We start from the raw sequence: 21,194 nt of genomic DNA, 5'->3' as shown, positions 1-21,194 counted from the left end.
TTCCCGCCAGTGAATGTGCTAATCATATTTTAGAATTGTTATTTGATTTTCCCGCGGTATGTGATGATTTGCTAGGAGATGCTATGATGTTATGTGGAGGTCCCTGCCTTCTCCAAAAAATGTATAAAACTGCTGCAAAACCTGGGCTCGGGGCCTCTTAGTGTCACCTGTTGCTGTGTGTGTGTGGAGGACCAAGCTAGCTCGCAATAAACACCTCTTTGCTGCTTACATCGATCTTGGGTCTCTGGTGGTCTTTTGGGGGTTCCGAATTTGAGCATAACAAGAGAACATATGTTTATGCTTGGCATTTTATTTATTCTAAATCTCAGTTCCTTAGATGACAAAAAGAAATTATGGATTATTAAAACTCAAAAGAAATAGAGATCATCCAGTTTTACCTCCTTATTGCAGATAAGAAACCTGAAGCCCCAAGAGTGGAAGTATATGTGTAATATGACACAACCAGTAAGTAACAAAGGGCTCCTAACTCTGAATTACAGACCTTAGGGTTAACCTACACTCTAGTTAAAGAATATTAAACCAACACATTGTTCATTCATCATCAATTACAGTTGTGATGAATTCTCCACATCACATTAGATACTTTATCAACAGTCTGTCCCTGACATGGCCAAGTGCATAATACTCAAATGGAAACACTGGCATCTAGCCCAAACAGTCTAGCAAGGAAAAAAAAAACAATTCACTATCTTTCCTGACAAGTCAATTTAATTATCAGCACTCTTCATCAGGTTTTGATATTTCCTGCTAAGAGCCAATGTCAAACCATAAACCTGAGTAGCTGCCAAAGCAGCAGCATGGTGGAGCTAAAAGGTTAGATAAATCACTTTGATTTCAGCATGAAAATGAATTAAAGGAAGGAAAGAAGGGCAAGGAAGTGAAGCTAAAATGAAGCTCATGGACTGGGGAAAAAGAAAAAGACATGAGGACTAAAGAGCTCAATGAGGTCCAATGTGAGCCTAGTGGGAATAAGAGTGAGGAAACCTGAGGATAGGCAATATCTCCATGTAAGTTTCTACATATATATAGTGCCAATGCAGTCATGGTAAGGATTTTAAACTCCATTTAGGATGGTTATTTTTTACATCTACTCTTACTTCTACTGCTGCTAGAAAAGCCTGTATCATTTATTGAGACTTTCTGCTAGCTCTCAGTAAATAGATGATCTACTTAATGTTCACCCTATACAACCCCATTATCCTCATTTTACAAATGAAAAATAGAAACTGGGAAATGGTAAGTAGCTTGCCCCAAGGTTATGCAGTTAATCAGCAGCTGAGCTTAAAAATGTAGCCCGTGCTCTTAACTATCATTTCGGTTTGAAATAGATCATTAACATTTTTCATCAATGCTAAGTGCATGTGTGGTACTTCCTCATGGTCACAATTGTATCCATATGTTAAGCTGCTCCGGCTCCCAAATATTTATCTTGCCTCTAATTTTCTGCTTACTTAGTCCACGTGTCCCTTTTAAGCCATTTAGTTTGTCTCAGGACATGGTATATTTGATTCTTTTGATATAACCATACAAGCTGGTTCTCCTGGTTTCTGAGTCAGTTAAGATTATCATGTGGCTGAAGGTGACAGGACCTGGGGTTAGTTGTTAGGACTCAATTTTATCTTCTTCTGAATATTTAAGAAAGTCACTACTTAGAGGACCCTGTGTAGAAATTGCCTCTCTATATTAATGCATTTGACATAAAAATACACAAATATGTGTATTTCTTGACACTACCATACATTTACTTGTTTTGTTGAGAAATAAACCCTTCAGGGCTCAAGGATGGAAATGAATAGTGTAACCACTGAATGCAATAATGTTCTCATAAAGAAATTTCAAAGGGTTGTCTTTTGTGTAATTTACTTTTCAAAAGTGCATCTCTAAGGTAAAAAAAAAAAAGTTATGTAAAAATTCATGTTACCTTGCTACCTTTCTAAGAATACAGAATGCAGTTGGGGCCAGATGGCATAATGTTTAATTAGTAGAATTATGACTTTTAAAAAATATTCTTTTTAGTTGTAGATGGACACAATACCTTTAGTTTCTTTCTTTATTTTTATGTGGTGCTGAGGATTGAGCCCACTGCTGCATGCTTGCTCAGTAAGCACCCTACCACTGAGCTACAACCCCGGTCCCCAGTATTATAATTTTTAACAGGTAATTTTCTCTTCTTTAGTTGGGCAAGACTTTTCCCAGAGTATTCATGGTCATCTACTTTTAAATAGAGCTGTAACACATTATGGGTTTGGGGCTGGGGAGCTCAGTGGGTTACAGTCCAGTGATAATGAGGCCACAGTCATAGGGCTTAATCCCTGGAAAGTCCAGATAACTCTCAGCTACTCACTCCAACATAAGTATAAGCAGCTGCTTCACAGTGCGTCCCATTGGGTTCAAGAAGGCCTTGACAGGAAAGGAGGGCAGGTGGCTTAATACAAGCTCATTATTATGGCTGGAAAAAACAACTCAACGTGCAAACCCTGCTAATGACGGCTGATTGAGTGGCATCATCTTTCTTTACACACAAAACGGGGCATTTAAGAGAATTAAGTAGAACAAAGGGCATCTCCCTACACTCTATAAACACTGTTCTTCACAAATGCTAATGTATTTCCAATCTCTTACATCACAAAGCCTATTATAGAGCTCAGACTACAACTATTTAGTGCTTCAAAGCAGTGATCTACCTTGTGTGGCCCAAAATAGATCCAATGAGGAAGCAAATACTTTTATGGTGGGTGGTCCTACCCAAAGAATAACTTCTGTAAACACACTACACACCACTTTTGCTCTTGCCATAGTTTCATGAACAACAACAGAAACAAGTCAGATGTTTTATTTTCACTGCTTATCCCTCAGTTCTACGGTCATACACTGCTTTGTTATATTCTCTAAACCAAGGTGTTATTTATCAAATCTTTAAGATACAAGACTTAAAACTATTCATATTCGATAAAGGAACTTGATGTAATAAAAAGGGGGCTCCTCATTGAGTGGTGAGGTTGTTTGAAAATACCTAACATGGTATATTTACTTTCTCAAGCCTTAAAACACCCACAAGTCTGGGGTCCTAATTTTAATTTAAGACTCTACTGTCACGTATTACCAAAAAGAACTGATTAAAAAAAAAAAAACCTAAAACTAATTTAGAGGCATAGGGACTGAAAGCTTGTTTTATTACACATGAGCTAGTACTAAAGTTTGTCTGTAATTATCAATGAATTGATTATGTTACCATTCTGTATAATGAAATGATTGGCAAAGATTCACATGTTAGACAAAATTCCTTTGGCCAGAAACATAGTTTTACCTCTGGGAGGAAAATGATTTCATGAAATATTCCCATTGTCACTTTCTATCAAACATAGGTACATGACTGTATTAATCTGGGTAGAAAATATCATACAGCCGTACTACACTGGCCGATGAATTCTGCATGACAGCCTTTTGTATTGCCACATGCTTTCTTGTTAAGAGTTGCTTTCTTATACATTTCCCTCTTAATAATCATTGTAGGGAAGGGTTTTTGTTATAGTATTATAATGCCAAATAGATGAATACAGCTGTGTTGGCAAGATGGCTAGCAAACAGGCATACTCATTATCGTTGGTGGAGTGTTCAATGAAATGAAACAACCTCTATGAAGGGCAACTATCTTTTCACACAACAATTCCACACTTAGGAATTTATCCTAATTATAAATTTACATAAGTGTCAAATGGTTTGTCTGTAAGGATATGCACTGAAGCCTTGTTTGTAATAGCAAATATCAGAAAGAAACTAAATGTCTATCAATCGGGGCCTGCTTAAATAATTTATAGTTAATCCAAACAATAAAACCCTATGCATCTTTTAAAAAGAATGAAGTACTGGATTGGGGTTGTAGCTCAGTAGCAGAGCACTGGCTTAGCACACATGAGGCACTGGGTTTGATCCTCTGCACCACATAAAAATAAATAAATAAAATAAAATTATATAAAAAAAGAATAAACTACTGATATGAAACCATCTCTAAAACAGAAAAAGAGAGGCTCATAATAGAAAAGGGGAAATATAGTCTGTTGCCACTGTGTTAAAAACATGAGAGAGATAGAGAGAGATGCACTGTGTTCAAATACAAGGTTCATTTGGTTTTAATCATCAAAATACAGTTTGGGAAATACGTATTAGGTTGAAATATTCAGTGCTAGTTGTAGATATCCATAGAGAGTACCTGTTAGAATTAGAAAAGAAAGGATGCACATAAATTATTTCTGGGGGTGTCGTCTTATAAGTACAAGTATTAGATGTCCTAAATAAGCTTTTAAAAGATCTCTTTCAAAGTCAATACAGTAAAAGGGGTTTCCATTAACTAAAGATGGAATAGTCTGATCATTAAAAATACTGATGAATGGGCTGGGATTGTGGCTTAGTGTTAGAGTGCTTGCCTCACATGTTTGAGGCACTGGGTTTAATTCTCAGCATTGCATACAAATAAATGAATCAAATAAGGGTTCATTAACAACTGAAAAAATATTTTAAAAATACTGATGAATGAAAATGAAACAAAATGCATAAACTCTTGAGTTTATAAGGATGCTTTTAAATAAAAGATAAAGCTTTCTTCTCTTCCTAAAAATATAAAATAAAACCACCACTCATTGGAAACTTTTGGAAGTAACTTGGGTACCAACTCCTTATACTGAATTGGCAATAATAATGAAGGATTTGGCCCTAGGTTTGATTCAACTCTACTAAAAAAATAAAGAATTCATCTTGACTTTCTTGCATGACTACATTTTAGGGTAGCTAAAGAGTCCTAGCTGATGAAGTATAGTTCTTAAAAAAAAATCCTAAGCTGGGTGCTGGTAACACATGCCTGTAATCCCATCTACTTGAGAGGCTAAGGCAGGAGGATCACAAGTTTGAGACCAACCTCAGCAACATAACAAGACTCTGTTTCAAAATAAAAAATAAAACGGGGTAGATATGGGGCTTGGAATATAGCTCAGTTGGTAGAGTGCTTGCTTTACATATACAAGGCCCTGGGTTCAATACCCAGCTCCACAAAAAAAAAAAAATCAGTTAGCGGGTTGGGGGTGTGGCTCAGTGATAGAGTACTTGCCTAGCATGTGGGTTAGATCCTCAGCAGCACATAAAAATAAATAAAATAAAGGTATTGTGTCCATCTACAACTAAAAATATATTTTTTAAAAAGGGCTAGATATGTGGCTCAGTGGTAGAACACCCCTTTGTTCAATCCCTAGTACCAAGCACACATAAAATATTCTAACTAGCAAATATGGAAGAATGACAGATTTAGAAAATCCCTATTTTTCAATCCCCCGTGAAATAATTGATTTTAGCAACAATCATCAATAGATGAAACTATTGGATGAAAAGTTGATGGGTAACTTTACATGGAGGGTGAAAGTTACCCAATGAATCCTCCAGTCAATCTACTACTCATTAAATACAGGACAATTGGACAATACATCCTGATGTGATGGAATACAAAACATAGATAGAGCACCACCTATGAAAACTCTTTCCAAATGCTGAACTTGAATCTTACTAAGCCTGTACAGCTAACACTCATTTATAGGAAATACAGAGAACAGATGAACAAGTTAAATGTTACTGTATGCAACTAGCAGACAAGTCCAGAAAGTGGTACATTCTGCAAGATGATGTCTAGTTTAACAAGTCAATGATGTCCTACTTTTCTAATGGTGGAAAAAGAAGGGAGACTACTTTAAAGTACAGAGACTTAACAAACACAAAGAAAGACAATGTGTGGGTCATCTTCACTTGTTAGTTTGAATAAATCAACTGTAAAAATAGCATTTTGAGATACCTGTAGAATTCTGATTATAGACTAGGAGTTAGACAATATCAAACAAGTGTTAATTTTTTGTAGATCTTATAATGGTATTCTGATTTTATTAAAAATTATTGATAAGTGTTAAATCTGGGCAAAATTAATCACAGTGTTTCTGTACTATTTTCTCTACTTTTGTGTAAATCTGAATATTTGTAACAGAAGATTTAAGGAGTGGTATACTGGATATGTCATAAAACTTTATAGGCCAAATTCAGAACACAAACATCTTAACATTATGGAAGGAATAAATTACTGAGGGACAATCATATGTTAGTTTAATATCTCAAAGATCTCAGATAGAAAGCAGATGATACATTTGGATAGCTGCTAGGAGACTCAAAAAGAGGTTCTAGTAATTATAAAAACAACAATGTTAAATATGCCCATGAATATTTTGAAAACCACTGATTGTGAAATATAAAAGTAGAAAAAATATCCCCAAATCAATATAATTTTATGTAATATGTGGTTTCAAATATTTAAATAGGAGTAAATTAACAAATTAAACATTATAAGTAGACATTCAACCACTTATTTATATATCTAGCAGTTTATGTATTTAGGTAGGTCAATAATATTTTTAAAATTATTTCATGTCACCTTATATTTAAGCATGTATGGGGTATGTGTATGTGAGCTTGTGTTTACATGTGTGTGCACATGTATGTGCACAAATAATCTATAAAAGTATTATATATGAAACCATCAATACTCTCTTTCTGGAGGTTTCCTCTGTACAGGGTAAGTGGAAGGCTAAGCAACAAGTATTAGAGGGACACACATTTCACTATCAATTCTTCTGTGCCTTCTGAATATTATGCCAAGTCCAAGTATCACCTACTCTGAAAAAAGTAAACTTAAACAAATAAAAAACAGTGTAGCTTATATCTTTCAAGTTGTTTCATAACATACCCCTAACCTATCTTTCTAGCATTATTTCCTATTAATTTTCCTGCCAATTGGACTTTTGTATATTCATATATTTTATTCTTCTGGTCTTTTCAATATGCATTTAACGAATACTGAGTATTCACTCAATGCCTGACACATTTGCAAACACTACAGATATCAAAGGGAATGAATCCTATAGTATAAAGTGAATATTCACTTGATTTCTTTCAAATGAAATTTCCCATAATCTCAACTTGTTAACTTCTTACATCTTCTCAGGTCACTACTCAAATGTACACTGCTCTAAGAATTTTGACCTCACACCCCCTCCCTGGCTGTAAATCATTTTACCTCCCTTTCTTTGCCCATAGCTCTTGGTAGGTAAATTTTAATACTTGCTGTATTCTGCTCTGCATAATAGTAGAACATGGGTAAATCTTTCACTCCTAATAATAACTACCATTAACTAAGTATCTATGTGCCATGAAATGCACTAAGCACTTTAAATACCTTCTCTGTATTTCAAAACTTTATGAAGTATGTGCATTATGCTTTACTATGAAGGAGAAACTGATGCTTAAAGAAATTAAACAATTTGTCCAAAGCTTTCTGAGTTTACAATGTTGCCTCTTTTTAAGGAATTTTACCTGTCAGCTAAGGTGTAAGAAGTAAATACATGCTGATGCTAGTATAATCTATAAGGTTCTGAAGGGCAGAAGACAGAAAAGGACAATTAGGATCAGAGAAGCCAAGGAGGGATCTATGGGGGAGATGAAGATAAGTGTGATAAGTGTGAAGATAAGTGTGTGGGCAAAAATATCAGAGAAAGGCATATGCATGGGGGAAGGGGGGGGTATGCTTATATTTTGATACAATTCCCCTTTTCTCGCTGTCAGATATTTAGGGGGAAAAACACAGAAGTCGCTGTGAAGTCCCAGAACCTGATTCTGAACAGTATAATACATAGTAGGCACAGGATAGAAGTTCACTGCAAGAAAAATGAATTTGTTAAACTGGTTCTAAACCATCTCTTTAAAGTTGCTGCCTCACAAATTTTTTTTTATTACATTGTTGAAGAGAAAATATAACATGAAACTGAAGGGAAAAAAAGGGCTTATTTTTCAGTGCATTCTCATTTAAGGAAAGGTCTTAAAGTGAATTCAATGTATTAATGAGAAATCTGTGGGAACAGCTGCCAACATTAGTAAATTCAGCCCTCTGTTACATAGCTACTACTTATTTGGGAATTATACAGGCTTGCCAACGAGCTGCTAATGGAAAATAAATATTTGATTTTGTTGTCTCATCCTACCACATTTATCAAACAAGTTCTTTTACATAACTATCCTAGAGAGTGAAGATTCTTCTGTTTCCACCACATACATCTCAGATGAATTCATGTTATTAATGACAATTTGGGAAGTACCTTCCTTCCTTCCATCCCTCCCTTTTTTTCTTTCTTTCTTTCCTTCCTTCTTCTTCCTTCTCTTCCTTCTCTCTCTCTCTTTGTCTCCCCCCTCCTTGCCTCTCTTCATAATTTCACTTTGTATGCATGTGCTCAAAATGTCTGGCTGATTTTAGAACACTTTTCACAGCAAACAGAGTGAAATAATATCATCTTTAGCTTTTGACCCTTCAGCTATGTCTTCAAATTATTAGACTTGGAATTCTGAACTTGACTTATGGATGATGGATCCCAATGCTCTGGCTCCAGGCCTGAATGCTGGGGTGGCAGAAACCCATTCTGGAAAAAATTTAGTTTTCCAAGTAGTCAAGGGTGATTAATGAAGAGGTTTTTTCTTAAATCTGGTTGTGTTCCCTGAAGCTGAAAATGGAATACTGGGGTTGATTATTGCTAGCATTGAATGGTTACCAAAACGATTTGAATGATGCCACAACAATAGGTAAAACAAAACAATAAAAACCCCACACTTAATGAAAAGAAAATAAAAGCTCTATATATTGAGAGTAGAACTAGTTTGTCTAATTTAGGCCAGTAATTCATGGAAAAATAAATTGAGAGCCATGTAAGTATAAACCAAGTTAATATATGAGTGGTTTTCTGAATCTACAGAGAAAAAAAAGAAATGTTTTGCTCATTCACTTTAAACTTAACAACAGAGAATACTAAGAACAAAAAAAAATTAGTAAACAAATGATAAAATCACATTAAATAAATATATTCAAGTTGCTAGATTTTATATTAAAACTATTTTGAAAATACATCTTGATTTTATAAAAATATATCTTGAGGTTTATATTATGACCATTTGGAGTGTGTGTGTGTGTGTGTGTGTGTGTGTGTGTGTATGAGAGAGAGAGAGAGAGAGAGAGAGAGAGAGAGAGAGAGAAACAGAGACACAGAGACACAGAGAGGACAGTAGAAGGGGAAGCAAACATGCATGAAAAAAGATGTGTGCAATATCCAAAGGACAAAGAATAAGATGTGGTGAGAAAGACTAAATCATTATGGGAGATGAAGATACATTGATGAGAGCAAGAGCAAGAGCAAAAACACACAAGTCACACATGCATACACACATGAAAAGCCAGAGGAAAGAGAAAGCTATAAAGACAAACATTTTCATTAATTCAACAAACATTTATTGATGCAAAAAGCAGTCCCAGAGCAATGGGGGCAGCAGAGGAGGGAAGCTTGGTAGTTAAACTTTGAGTGCACCCAAAATGAAGCTGGCTGTTGACCATAACTATATAAATATTTTTGAAGGCCTAGTATAGGTGGAGGCACTATGCTAGATACTAAAGGAGACAAAAGAAGAAATAAAATAGAATCCTTATCCTCTAAGGCTTATGAAAAGGTTGTTCACCTGCAAGTGAACTATCCGTGATTTCACCATTCTTTAAAATGATGAACTCAGTGGAAATTTAAAATAAACTTTCCTGCAGAAGGCAAGCAGGATTTCTGCTTTGATGTTTTAGTTTAGATTATCTGGACTTTACAAAGGTACTCAGAAATAAAGAACTTTGCTTTTCACCTTTAGAGGTCAGGGTATAAATAACAGGCAGAAGGGGAAATCTCTTTGGTATGCAAAGTTGCTTGGTGGCCTAATCTTTGTTCTTGTAGGAATTAGTCTTGCTTCATTACCTGGGAGATATTTGAAACCATTTCTTACCTTTTTTCCTTTTTAAATTCAATGCTATTGTTGGCTCAGTTGGGTCTTGATGGGAATGAACAATCAAAACAAAATCATAATGTCTCTCATTCCCACCTCTAAAAAAGAATTTTGTTTGAAGAAAGCTCTTTGTGACTAAATAAATAAAAAAAAATAGCTCCCATTTAATCCTACAATTAAAGCAGTTCTGTCCATTAGAAAGATAATGTGAGGTGGAAATAGGACAAAGGGTATTATATCAAACAAAAAGCTTCTGCATAGCAAAGGGAAAAAATAATGCAAAGAGACAACTTACAGAATGATAGAAAGTATTAACAAACTATATATCTGATAAGAAGTTAATATTCAGAATATACCAGAAACTCAATTCAATGTGAAAAATGCTACAATTTTTTTTTAAAGGGTAATAGGGCTGGGGATATAGCTCAGTGATAGAGGGCTGGGTACAAATAGATAGGTCCTGGGTTCAATCCCCAGTACTAGAAAAAAAAAAATAGACCCGAATAGATATTTCTTAAAAACACATACAAATATCCAACAGGTATCAGAAAATAATGCTCAATATCACTCCTCATCAGGGAAATACAAATCAAAATTTCAGTGAGGTATCATTTCAGTCCACTAACAAAGACTATCATCAAGAATACTAAATATAACAAGTGTTGGCAATAATGTGAAGAAAAGGGAACCCTCACATTCTGCTAGTGAGAATGTGAATGGAAGTTCCCAAAAATACTAAAAATAGAATTACCATATGACCTAGTAATTCCACTACTGGTGTAATATAGCCAAAGGAAATCAAATCAGCATGTCAAAGACATATCTGAACTCCCCTGTTTACTACAGGACTATTCACAATAGTGAAATAGAATCAACACAAGTATCCATCAACTAATGAATGGATTCAGAAAAATATGGTCATATATGCAATGAAACACTATGCAGCCATTAAAAAGAATGAAATCTTGTCATTTGCACCAACATGACTGGAACTGGAGGATAATAAGTAAAAGAAGCCAGACAAAGAAAAATAGTCCATGAACTCACTCATATGAAGAATACAAAAAATTTGATCTTACAGAAGTTAAGAGCAAAATAATGGTTACCAGAGGCTGGAGAGTGTAATAAGGAAGAAGGGTTGGGGACAGACTCATCCATGGATACTAAATTATAGTTAGGAGAAATAAGTTCTGATGCTCTATTTCACAGTGTGGTGACTATAGATCATGATAATGTAATGTATATTTTTAAAAAGCTGGAAGAAAAGACTTGGAATGTTTTCAGCACAAGGAAGTGATAAATACTGGAGGAGATAGATATGCTCACCCTGATTTGAATATTATGTGATATTTGCATGTACCAAACATCACACAGTTGCCTATAAATATGTACGTCTTGTCAATTTGTAACAACAAAATATTTAGAAAGAAAAAGAACCTAATGTAAACCCTATTATAAACCTCCTAGAGTTACAGTTTAAAACGTTTTCAAAAGTACAATTAATTGTAATAATATATTTTATTTAATTCAACATACGTTGTTTTATCATTTCAACATGTAATCAATATACAATTTACCAAGGAGATATTTCACATTCTTTTTTCATATTGTTTCAAAATTAGATGTATATTTTATATTTACAGCATATCTCTTGATTTGGAATAGCCAAATTGCAAATGCTCCACAGCCAAATGTAAATAATGACTACCATATTGAATAACAACGATCTGGAGGGCTTTACTGATAGCACTCCCAGAGTCTTCACCAATTAAAATAAAATCTAAAACCAGATTTTCTTTTCTTAGTCCCCTTCAATGCATGACATTGTCCGTTTACAACCTGTCTTGTAGTATTTACCATTGAGGAAAGAAGCAAATGAATTGAGGATTGTGACTTAGGAAGGCACAGTTTTTTATACAGAACTTTTCTACTTCAAACACTGTTGCTTACTCAGGCCCTCCCATTTAGTATCACACTAAGGCCTAAGAGATATACCTAATTATAGCTGACTTGCAGAACCATTGACCCCTCCCTTCAGTTCCAGTGATCTAACACTGGTTCTCATGTCTAGCTGATGATCAGGAATATCAGGAACTTTTTGCAAAGTTTTGATTCCTAGAGCCCATGACAGACTTCTAAGTCAAATCTCTGGCACCAGATCCTTGGGAATCCAGCAGATATATTTGTAGGTTTAATTATCAGTCAGTCTGCCAGCTTGAAAGACCAATATTAAAATTGTAAAACGCAAACACAATCCAAGAAATGACAAGCATGAATTGGCAGGAATCCAAGCTGTTATTAAATTTTAATACCTCTTGCTGGTGCTCGTCTTTTGATATCTCAAATATCCATCACTTACCCTTGACCAATTTTTTCAAATCTTGTGTACTTTTTCTTTGGGTCTCCAACACTCACAATGCTTCCTAAGTGGGGAAAGAGGGAGACAGAGAGAGAGAGAGAGAGAGAGAGAGATTGATTTAAACTGATTAATTGATTTCCCTCTAATAAAGTCAATGACAAAAATTAAGCAAATACTCCCAAATTTATGAAACATGCTACTTTTCATTTGTTTTAAAAACAAACAGTAACATATGAATTAAAGTAGTAATAATTACCCATGATGCTTATATTAAAGTTTTATGATGTTTTTATGTTTTTTTTAGTTGTACGTGGACACAATACCTTTATTTTTATTTATTTATTTTTATGTGCTGTGGAGTATCTAACTCAGTGCCTCCCCTCACATGTGCTAGGCAAGCACTTTACCACCCAGCCACAACCCCTGCCCAAATTGATGATGTTTGGAAAACAAAACAGGATTGGTCACAAAGTTTTCATAAAATAATATTGTAGATTAGGAAATGAAAACATCTAAGAATTTTTTTAGACACTTTTATTAAACTTTATTATTGGAAAGATGAATTCTCTGACTTGGAATAAAGTTAATCACTACACTACATTCAATTCTGCTGTACAAGTTTCTACTGAGTAATTACTGTACACCTAGTTCTGTGCTAATGACAATGAGGGATAGGGATGGGTATAATGAAGAACAAAGTTTGATCATAAAGTAATGAAACTTTCACTTTTTAAAAACATACATCCCTGGACCTAGGGCCCTACTAGTGCTTCAAATATTTAAATGGCATTATTGACATAGGATTTACATACCATAAACTTCAGCCATTTAAAGCACACAATTCAATAGTTTTTAGTATATTTGCAGACTTGTGTAAACATCATCATGATGTAATTTTAGAAAATTCCATCATTTTCAAAAGGTACCTTGTACTTCTTAGCAATAACTCTATTTTTCCTGTTTTCTAAGCCATCTCTAAGAAAGCACTTAAAAGTTTCTGATCACTGAAGGATCAAAACCAAATTCTCTAGTTGTGCACAGGTCCTTCACCATCCAGTACCATCTGGCTCCTATTAACCAGTGTTAGTATTCTTCAGTCTTCTTCTTCTGCTTCTCTCTCTCTCTGCACTACCTTGAATTTACATGCCATCACTTATCCAATGCATATGTCTTCATATAGACTTTCCAATTCCCCTTCCCATCTAACTCATGAATTCATAATTATCATTTAAATATAATCTTAAAACACTCTCCTTTTTGAAGTCTTCTCTGATCCCTCTAATGAGAATCACATGCTTTTCCTGGAGGCCACAAAATTTGGCTTTTCACCTCTAACTTCAGCTGCCACTCAACAAATATTTGTGTATTAAATGGATTAGAATAAGAAATTATGGGGCTGGTGTTGTGGCTCAGTGGTAGAGCATTTGCCAGGCATGTGTGAGGCACTGGGTTCCATCCTCAGCACCACATATAAACAAATAAAATAAAGGCATTGTGTCCATCTACTATAAAATGTTTTTTAAAAAGCAATTAATGTAGGGGCTGGGGTTGTGGCTCAGCAGTAGAGTGCTCGTGTAGCACATGTGAGGCCCTAGGTTTGATCCTCAGCACAACATAAAAATAAATAAACAAAATAAAGATAGTGTGTCCAACTACTTCTAAAAAATAACTATTTTTTTAAAAAAGCAATTATGTATTTGAATGCTGTGCTGTGTCTATAGATGATGCCTCATGCAAATTTAGACAATATCTATTCTCTGGGCCAATGGACAGCTTAATTCATATCTAATCATATACAGAAAAAAAATAGTAAAGTGTTTCACTCATGGACTATTCATCAGATTGTTGAGGTGGTTCTTGCTATTTTTTTTGGTAAAGGAAGTCCATGTTTACATGAGGTTAAATAACACTTAGGCAATATGAGTTGATATAATTTTTTTCCTAGTAGTTCCAATTTCAATCAAGTGCTACTGTCAATTCACCCACTCTATAGCCTGGTCAGAAATATGATCATCTTTGATTCATCCTTTACCTCACTGGCTCATTCAGTTTCCTACCAAGTTGGCATCTCTTTACTTCCTAGACATCTCTTCTACCTGTCCCTTGTTTATTTCTGCTTCTTTAGTTGGGCTCTCAACAACTTTTTCTTTGCTTTGTAATTTTTTCTATAGAAAAAAATGAACATTTATTAACCTTATTCATTATATATGTGAATCCTAATTGTCTATTTGATTCTCATCATCGTTTGCCTGAGTTATTCCAGCAGCCTCCTAAATGGACTTCCTGTTTCCACTCTCTGCCTATTTCAGATCAGAGTCCACACCTCTCCTGTGATGCTGGAAGTAGATAGCTGATCAAAACATGTGATTCTCTGTGGTTCAGGATACCAGGATGGTTCCCTATCATCTACAGGGTAAGGCCTAAAGTTTTTGGCATTGAGTGCAAGGTTTCTCATGATTCAGCTCTAATTCTCCCCATCACATCTTTTACCACTAGAATCTTCTCATCTAATCAAAACAAACTTAACTGCAGATCAAGATTAGCTTCTGCTTAATAGCTTAGATGCCTCTTCTGTAACTCCAACAAAACCCTCCACTACTGAATCTTTGTTCAATTAACACTGAATACATTAGAGTCCTAGGCATATGATGTCAAGTCTTTATCTGGAATGTCCTTCCCATTTTTCTTCAGGGTAGGCTTCTATTCATGCCTTAATACTCAGATGTTTCCTCTTTGATCCCTTTAAATAAAGTTAGTAACTTACCCTCTCTGTGCTACTACTATGTTTTTCCTCTCTCACTCTTTAGCTTTTCCTTTTTTTCCCCCTCTCCTTACTGGATCATATTATCCATCTTTTTGCCATCCCCTTTGACACAGTTTCTTAAAGACAGGAGTCATTTCGTATCACCTCTGTATCCTTAGTGCCTTCTTCCTCAATGATGTTTATAAAATATATCAAATACTCAGCAAATATTTATTTAATTGAACTCAATTAAAATTAGGCATTATCTTTTATAAATGCCTCACAGTTTAATATGGGATAAAGAATATATGTTACATAAGCTGTCTCTATAGAATACCACCCACTTAGCAATTTCTGAGTTGCTATTTTATTTTTCAAATTGTCTGAAGATTTCCACATCACTAAAAGCCATATTTTTCAAGTCAGTTATTAATGGGTAAGTGCCTGACCTTTTTTTTTTTTCCCTAATGAAACGATGATTTTAAAGTCACTTGAAACCATAGTTTTACTAAGTAGTTTATAGTTTTCTAAGAAAGTTTTACTATTAAGTTGCTGAGCAGACTCTTTTCCATAGACTGATCAAAAGCAAAATAAGCTTCAACCCAAGCCACTTTCTGAATTATGACCAATTCTTATTGGCGGGGTTCAGTTAATGAGGCTCCATGGTAGTAAATTATTCAACTTTTATTTTCATGGTATGTAGGTTAAAAAAAAATCTGGAAATAAATCCTTTCATGAGGATTACCAAAAGACAACCATTTTCCTGAGATTCTGCTTCTGAATGTAATTGCTGTTCAAATAAAATGGCGTCCCCTCACCCATTACCCTTCACAGGAGAGTGTGTGCTGCCATCTATTGATGTTAGGCAAGGGTACTGAAGGTCTTGTTTACAATCCCGAGTCTCAAATACAATAAAGCAAAAGAAAAACATTGTGACACAATATTTAAAAGGTGAAAAAAATCAGCAAACCAAAATTCAGAGAAAAAAAAATGATAGCAACATCAGAACAATTTTCTACCAAAGAAATTCCCTAAACAGAAACCAAACCATTCACTTTCAAGTACAAGGTTTTACAAAATCATTAAATGCTAGTATTTGGAAAAGAGCTCTCACATTGTGGTTTCACTGGCAGAAAACCCATCAATGCATTCTCTGACATATTAAGCTAATCTGAACTCCTACAATTAAAACATATTCTCTTTGACATAATGAAGGTTTTGACTCCTAAGAAAAAGCAAAATAGTTTCCTAAATTACTATCAGTTCTATCTGAGGATGGCTTAAGAAAGTGAGTTTTGAGTGGCGAATACTGGGGTAGGGGAAGGAAAAGAGGAATAGGTGATTGTAGGACCCTGGAGGAAAGAGGATAAAGACATATTTCCAGCATTGCTTGTTTTGCTGAATGTGCCTTTTTGGAATTTTTAACTAAAATGTAGGACTTTCTTTATTTTCCAACAGATCCAGACAGACCACAATGAACAAGCCAGACCCAGGCGATCTGACTGTGTAAAACTGAAAGATGATCTGTTCATTTCAGGACTTAATGATCCCTTGGTTTGGCCCCCACAATCAGTATCTGCATGGAATATGAATAACCTAGTGGCTCTGTGGTTTGGACTGCCTGCCTCCTAGCAATCAGCTCCCTGAGGCTAAAGGTGAGGATGATTAAATAGAGGCTTCCTTTTCCTCCTGTTAATGTTTGTGGGGTCCACTCTGGAGTGGGTTGTAGGCCATCCTTTTCCTTCTCTGTCTCCCTTTACCCGCTCCTTTGTCTCTCAGCATCGGCTCTTCTACTCCTTCCCCAAACTCTAATGATACCCCCAATTCCAAGGTCCTCAATCACTTTTGTATAGAGATAATGCATTTGAAATTATTTTTACTTTAATTCTGTCCTACTTCAAGTACTGAAAAATATGGTGACTCTCACTTTGTGAAAATAGCATAGTAGTCATTTTTATGCTATTGTTTATTTTTTAGATGTCTTACGTATTTTAACTCATTTAGTCTTCACCCATTACATTCTTAATATCATCTCCAGTTTTTCAGATGAAGAAACTGAAGTTCAGAGAGGTTAAGTGCTTTTGCCAGTGTCACACAGCTAGTCTGTGTCAATGATTCGACCCCAGCTGCCAGGGCTTTAGCTCAGTGATAAAGCACTTGCTTAGCAAGAGAGCAAGGCCCTGCCTGGGTTACATCCCCAGCACATACACTAAAAAAAAATTGTGTGTTTCATTGTGTTATCTTATTAAGGCTTCATATTCATGTAAGAAAAAACAGTACCTACCAGTTTTTTGAATAACTAACTACTATGTGCCACATACATTTACTGAGGTTATTTCATTAGTCATTCTCATTCAATTATCACAGTGGTATAAGGCTAATACTATTTACTGCTACTATCCCAAGTGATGAGGAAAAGAAAGGTCCAAAAGTTAAATAACCGGATCAAAGTGACAGAGCTAGTAACAGTGGGTCTGCAACTTTTTTTTTTTAATTTATTTTTAGTTGTAGTTGCACACAATACTTTTATTTTATTCATTTTTATGTGGTGCTGAGGATAGAATCAAGGGCCTTGCACATGCTAGGCAAGTACTTTACCACAGAGCCACAACTCCAGCCCCATGGGTCTGCAATTTGAATCAGGGTGTTTCTCACTTCAATGCCTGTCCAGAACCAGAGGTTGAACTCTCTAAAATCCACCCCATAGACAGACTTCTTAAATCTAGTTATGATTCTTAACTTCATTTGGCAGATAAGAAATGAAGCTCACTGGGCAAAATGACTTGTCTAAGGTTACCAAGTGTGAGTGTGTTAGTGACAAAGGGCACAGGGAGGGTGATAGCAAAGCAAGGCCGAGACTGTGATATCTTTCAGCCTGGATCTACTAATTAAGAAACACTCCTCCATTTCTCTACCAGTTCTCCCTGTCAAGATGCATAGGCATAGCATAAACAGTCACAGGTGACCCACTGGCTATAGGAAAAGAGATTTTGAGCCCAAGAATAAAGTCCAATACAGGAAAAAAACACTCAATTCTTAATAAAAATGTTACCAAAGGCAGCTTTTCCCTCTTCATGCTGTTGCTTAGTGCAAAAGTGAAGAAACAAGAAATCATACAAGCCACATTTATAGTTTGCAAGAAAAGCAAGAGTTTAGCCCAGTAAAATAATGATTGTCAGCTAACTTAAAAAATATTCAAACGGGGGCTGGGACTGTGGCTCAGTGGTAGAGTGCTTGCCTAGCACGTGTGAGGCCCGGGGTTTGATCCTCAGTACCACATATAAATAAATAAAAATATGAAGGAATTGTGTCCAGCTATAACTAAAAAATAAATATTTAAAAAACACAACAACAACAACAACAAAAAACCCAAAACATTCAAATGGGGCTGAGGTTGTAGCTCAGTGGTAGAGTGCTCACCTAGCACATGTGAGGCACTGGGTTCGATCCTCAGCACCACATAAAAATACATAAGTGAAATAAAAGTATTGTGTCACCTATAACTAAAAAATATTTTAAAAAATTTTAAAAGGTACAAATGCATTTTCTTTACAATCCATCTAATGAGATTTGAAACAGATACTAAATACCAGTCTGTTTAAGTAAAGCAAGGCTGAAAGATGTTTAAGATCTGATATAATCTCACAGGTCACATCTATGTGTACAGAACAAAGAAAGAAATTAAGGAAATAGTGTAAGTAATTGAACTTAAATTATCCAGGAATTCTTTTATTTCTTCCTTCCATTTTACACAAAGAGTTGGGATATGCAAAGCAAAGTGGGTAATGGGAAGAGTGTAAGCTTTGAAGGCATACAGATAAGAGGTAAAAATCTAGTTCTGTCCTTCATTACTGTAATTTGGTGACTTTGTCACTTAAGCCTTTTCAAGCTTACTTTCAGTGATCTATAAAATGAGGACATTCAAATCTGCCTCAAGAGATTATGGAGAAAATTAACCCTGATAATGTATGTAAAGTGGGCAGTACAGAAAGTGCCCAGTAAATGAGAATGATTATGGTTGTAATAATAAATGGTTGGTACTGGTGCTAGAAGAATATTTAATCACATAGAGTAAAGTCAGTTTGCTAAAGTCCCACAATTCCAATTGTGAGTGCTCATTAACAACTACAAAGCCAATCTTTGCCTTTCCAAAATACCTCTAGTTCAAAATGTCTCAACTTCAGAACTGATGACATTTGGAGATGAATAATACTTTGTTGTGAAGGGGAACGGAGCGGAAGTATCCTGTGCATTGTAAGATGTTTAGAAACACTGCTTGCCTCTGTCCACTAGATGCCAGCAGCACTCTCTGAATTGTGACAACACTGTATCCAAACTTAATAAAATGTCCCCAATAGAGTAAAATGGTCCTGACCACCACCTCCTCAGAGCCTCCTTGTGGCCTACAGCTGGAATTGCTCTCTTCCTTTTCTCAGTTCCTTTTTAAATTAAAACAATTGTCTGAAAAGAGATTACATCTTATTCTTTGATTGGCCATGCTACTAAATCTTATCTTTCAAAAATAATGTAAGTTTCTTGGTGACAGGACAGTATCTTTCCATTGTGTCCTGTAACTTTTTTGTTTGTTTGTTTGTTTGGTATTTGGGATTGAACTCAGGGGCACTCAACCACTGAACCACATCCCCAGCCCTATCTTATATTTTATTTAGAGACAGGGTCTCACTGATTTTGTATGAGTTTAATAAGTATGATGCATAGACCTTTGACTCTTTGAAGAAGAACACCTAAATTTTTATCTTCTTGACCCAGAACTGAGTAGAATGTGAGTGTTTTGAAAAACTGGGGTAAAACATGTATATGCATGGGCTGGGTTGTAGCTCAGTGTTAGAGCACTTGCATAGCATGTATGAGGTGCTGGGTTTGATTCTCAAAACCAAATAAAAATAAATAAATGAAATAAAGGTCCATCAACAACTAAAAAATAATAATAATAAAGTATATTTTTTAAAAAAATGTATGTGCACAAGCATGTACATAGTAATGACATTGTGGAAGGAGACTATAAGCATTTGCTTGCTCTGCCCCCAATACCACATAGAAATAATGCTAAATTAAGGGAAAAGGCTGGTTTATTTGTGGTAAGTTGCAATTAACTATGAGGGCTCTGAGGTTGATTTTTCTATTGTGATTGATCAGTTGGAATGCTTGGAGAAATCATAAGACTATTATATCCCTTTTGATGGTTTAATTTCTTTTTGTATGGGGGGAGACTAGGGATTAAACCCAGAGATATTCTACCACTGAGGTACATCCCTAGCCCTTTTTTATAGTTTTTTAATAGAGCTTTATTTTATTTATTTGTTTTTATGTGGTGCTGAGGATCAAACCCAGTGCCTTACACATGCTAAGCAAGTGCTCTATCACTGAACCACAACCCCAGCCCTCCTTAGCCCTTTTTTATTTTGAGACAATATCCTGCTAAGATGCCTAGGCTGGCCTCAAACTTGTTATCCTCCTACTTCAGCCTTCTGAGTCACTGGGATTACAGGTGTGCACAACTGTGCCTGGATTGGTGGGGGTAATCGTAAGACAAAATCTCTTATGTGATTTGTTTTGTCATGCTGTTACCCTAACTGACATGTTTTTCAAGTAAAAATATCTTGTTACTGTTAAGGTAGGAGAGTGAGTCACAAACCTTTCATCTCATGACTGTGGGTATCCTGAAGTTCATACAAGCAGATACAAACTTCCAAAAGATCAATCCTCCTTCTAAATAGATCAGTAGAAAGTTTCTCTTGAAGAAAGTAATGATGGGAAAAAAATAAACAAACTCACTTAGCTTCTCTAGGATCTCCTCATCTGTCATCTTTGATTTTTTCCTTTGCCGATCTGTATTCCTGTACAAAGTACTAGAGTTGGCATTCTCTGCTGAAGGTGGTGTGACTTCTTTATTTGGTGCTGCTGGTGAAGCAATAGATTCAACCACAGAACGAGTATAGATCTATGAAACAAAATAATACAAAGTTTTATAATTAAAACATAGGCCATGGAATAACTATGATATTGAGACACTGTCATCTCATTTAAAGATAATTGTTTAAAGAGTTTTTAGTTTCCTTAATAAGACTTAGAAACTGCAAGAAATAAAATAAAAGTTCAGTAAGTGAGATGGCATCAAATTAAAAAGCTTCTGCCCAGCAAAGATAATGATTAGGAGCATGAAGA

The 21,194-nt window shown here is 35.4% G+C and overlaps 1 protein-coding gene across 4 annotated transcripts in view; it reads right to left on the bottom strand.

The window, feature by feature from the left end:
- Positions 1-21,194, bottom strand: part of Pak3 (p21 (RAC1) activated kinase 3) — an 83,702-nt gene that overhangs the window by 26,825 nt on the left and 35,683 nt on the right. For all 4 annotated transcript variants that reach the window (XM_077106591.1, XM_077106592.1, XM_077106593.1 and 1 more), the window contains 2 exons: positions 20,805-20,970; positions 12,266-12,329 (listed from right to left, as the gene is read on the bottom strand). In XM_077106591.1, the coding sequence (XP_076962706.1) occupies positions 12,266-12,329; positions 20,805-20,970 (230 nt within the window). The remainder of the gene's footprint in view (positions 1-12,265; positions 12,330-20,804; positions 20,971-21,194) is intronic.

Source organism: Callospermophilus lateralis, chromosome X (genome assembly GCF_048772815.1).
Source record: "Callospermophilus lateralis isolate mCalLat2 chromosome X, mCalLat2.hap1, whole genome shotgun sequence".
NCBI classification, from domain to species: domain Eukaryota; kingdom Metazoa; phylum Chordata; class Mammalia; order Rodentia; family Sciuridae; genus Callospermophilus; species Callospermophilus lateralis.
This window is presented reverse-complemented; position numbering and strand designations above follow the sequence as displayed.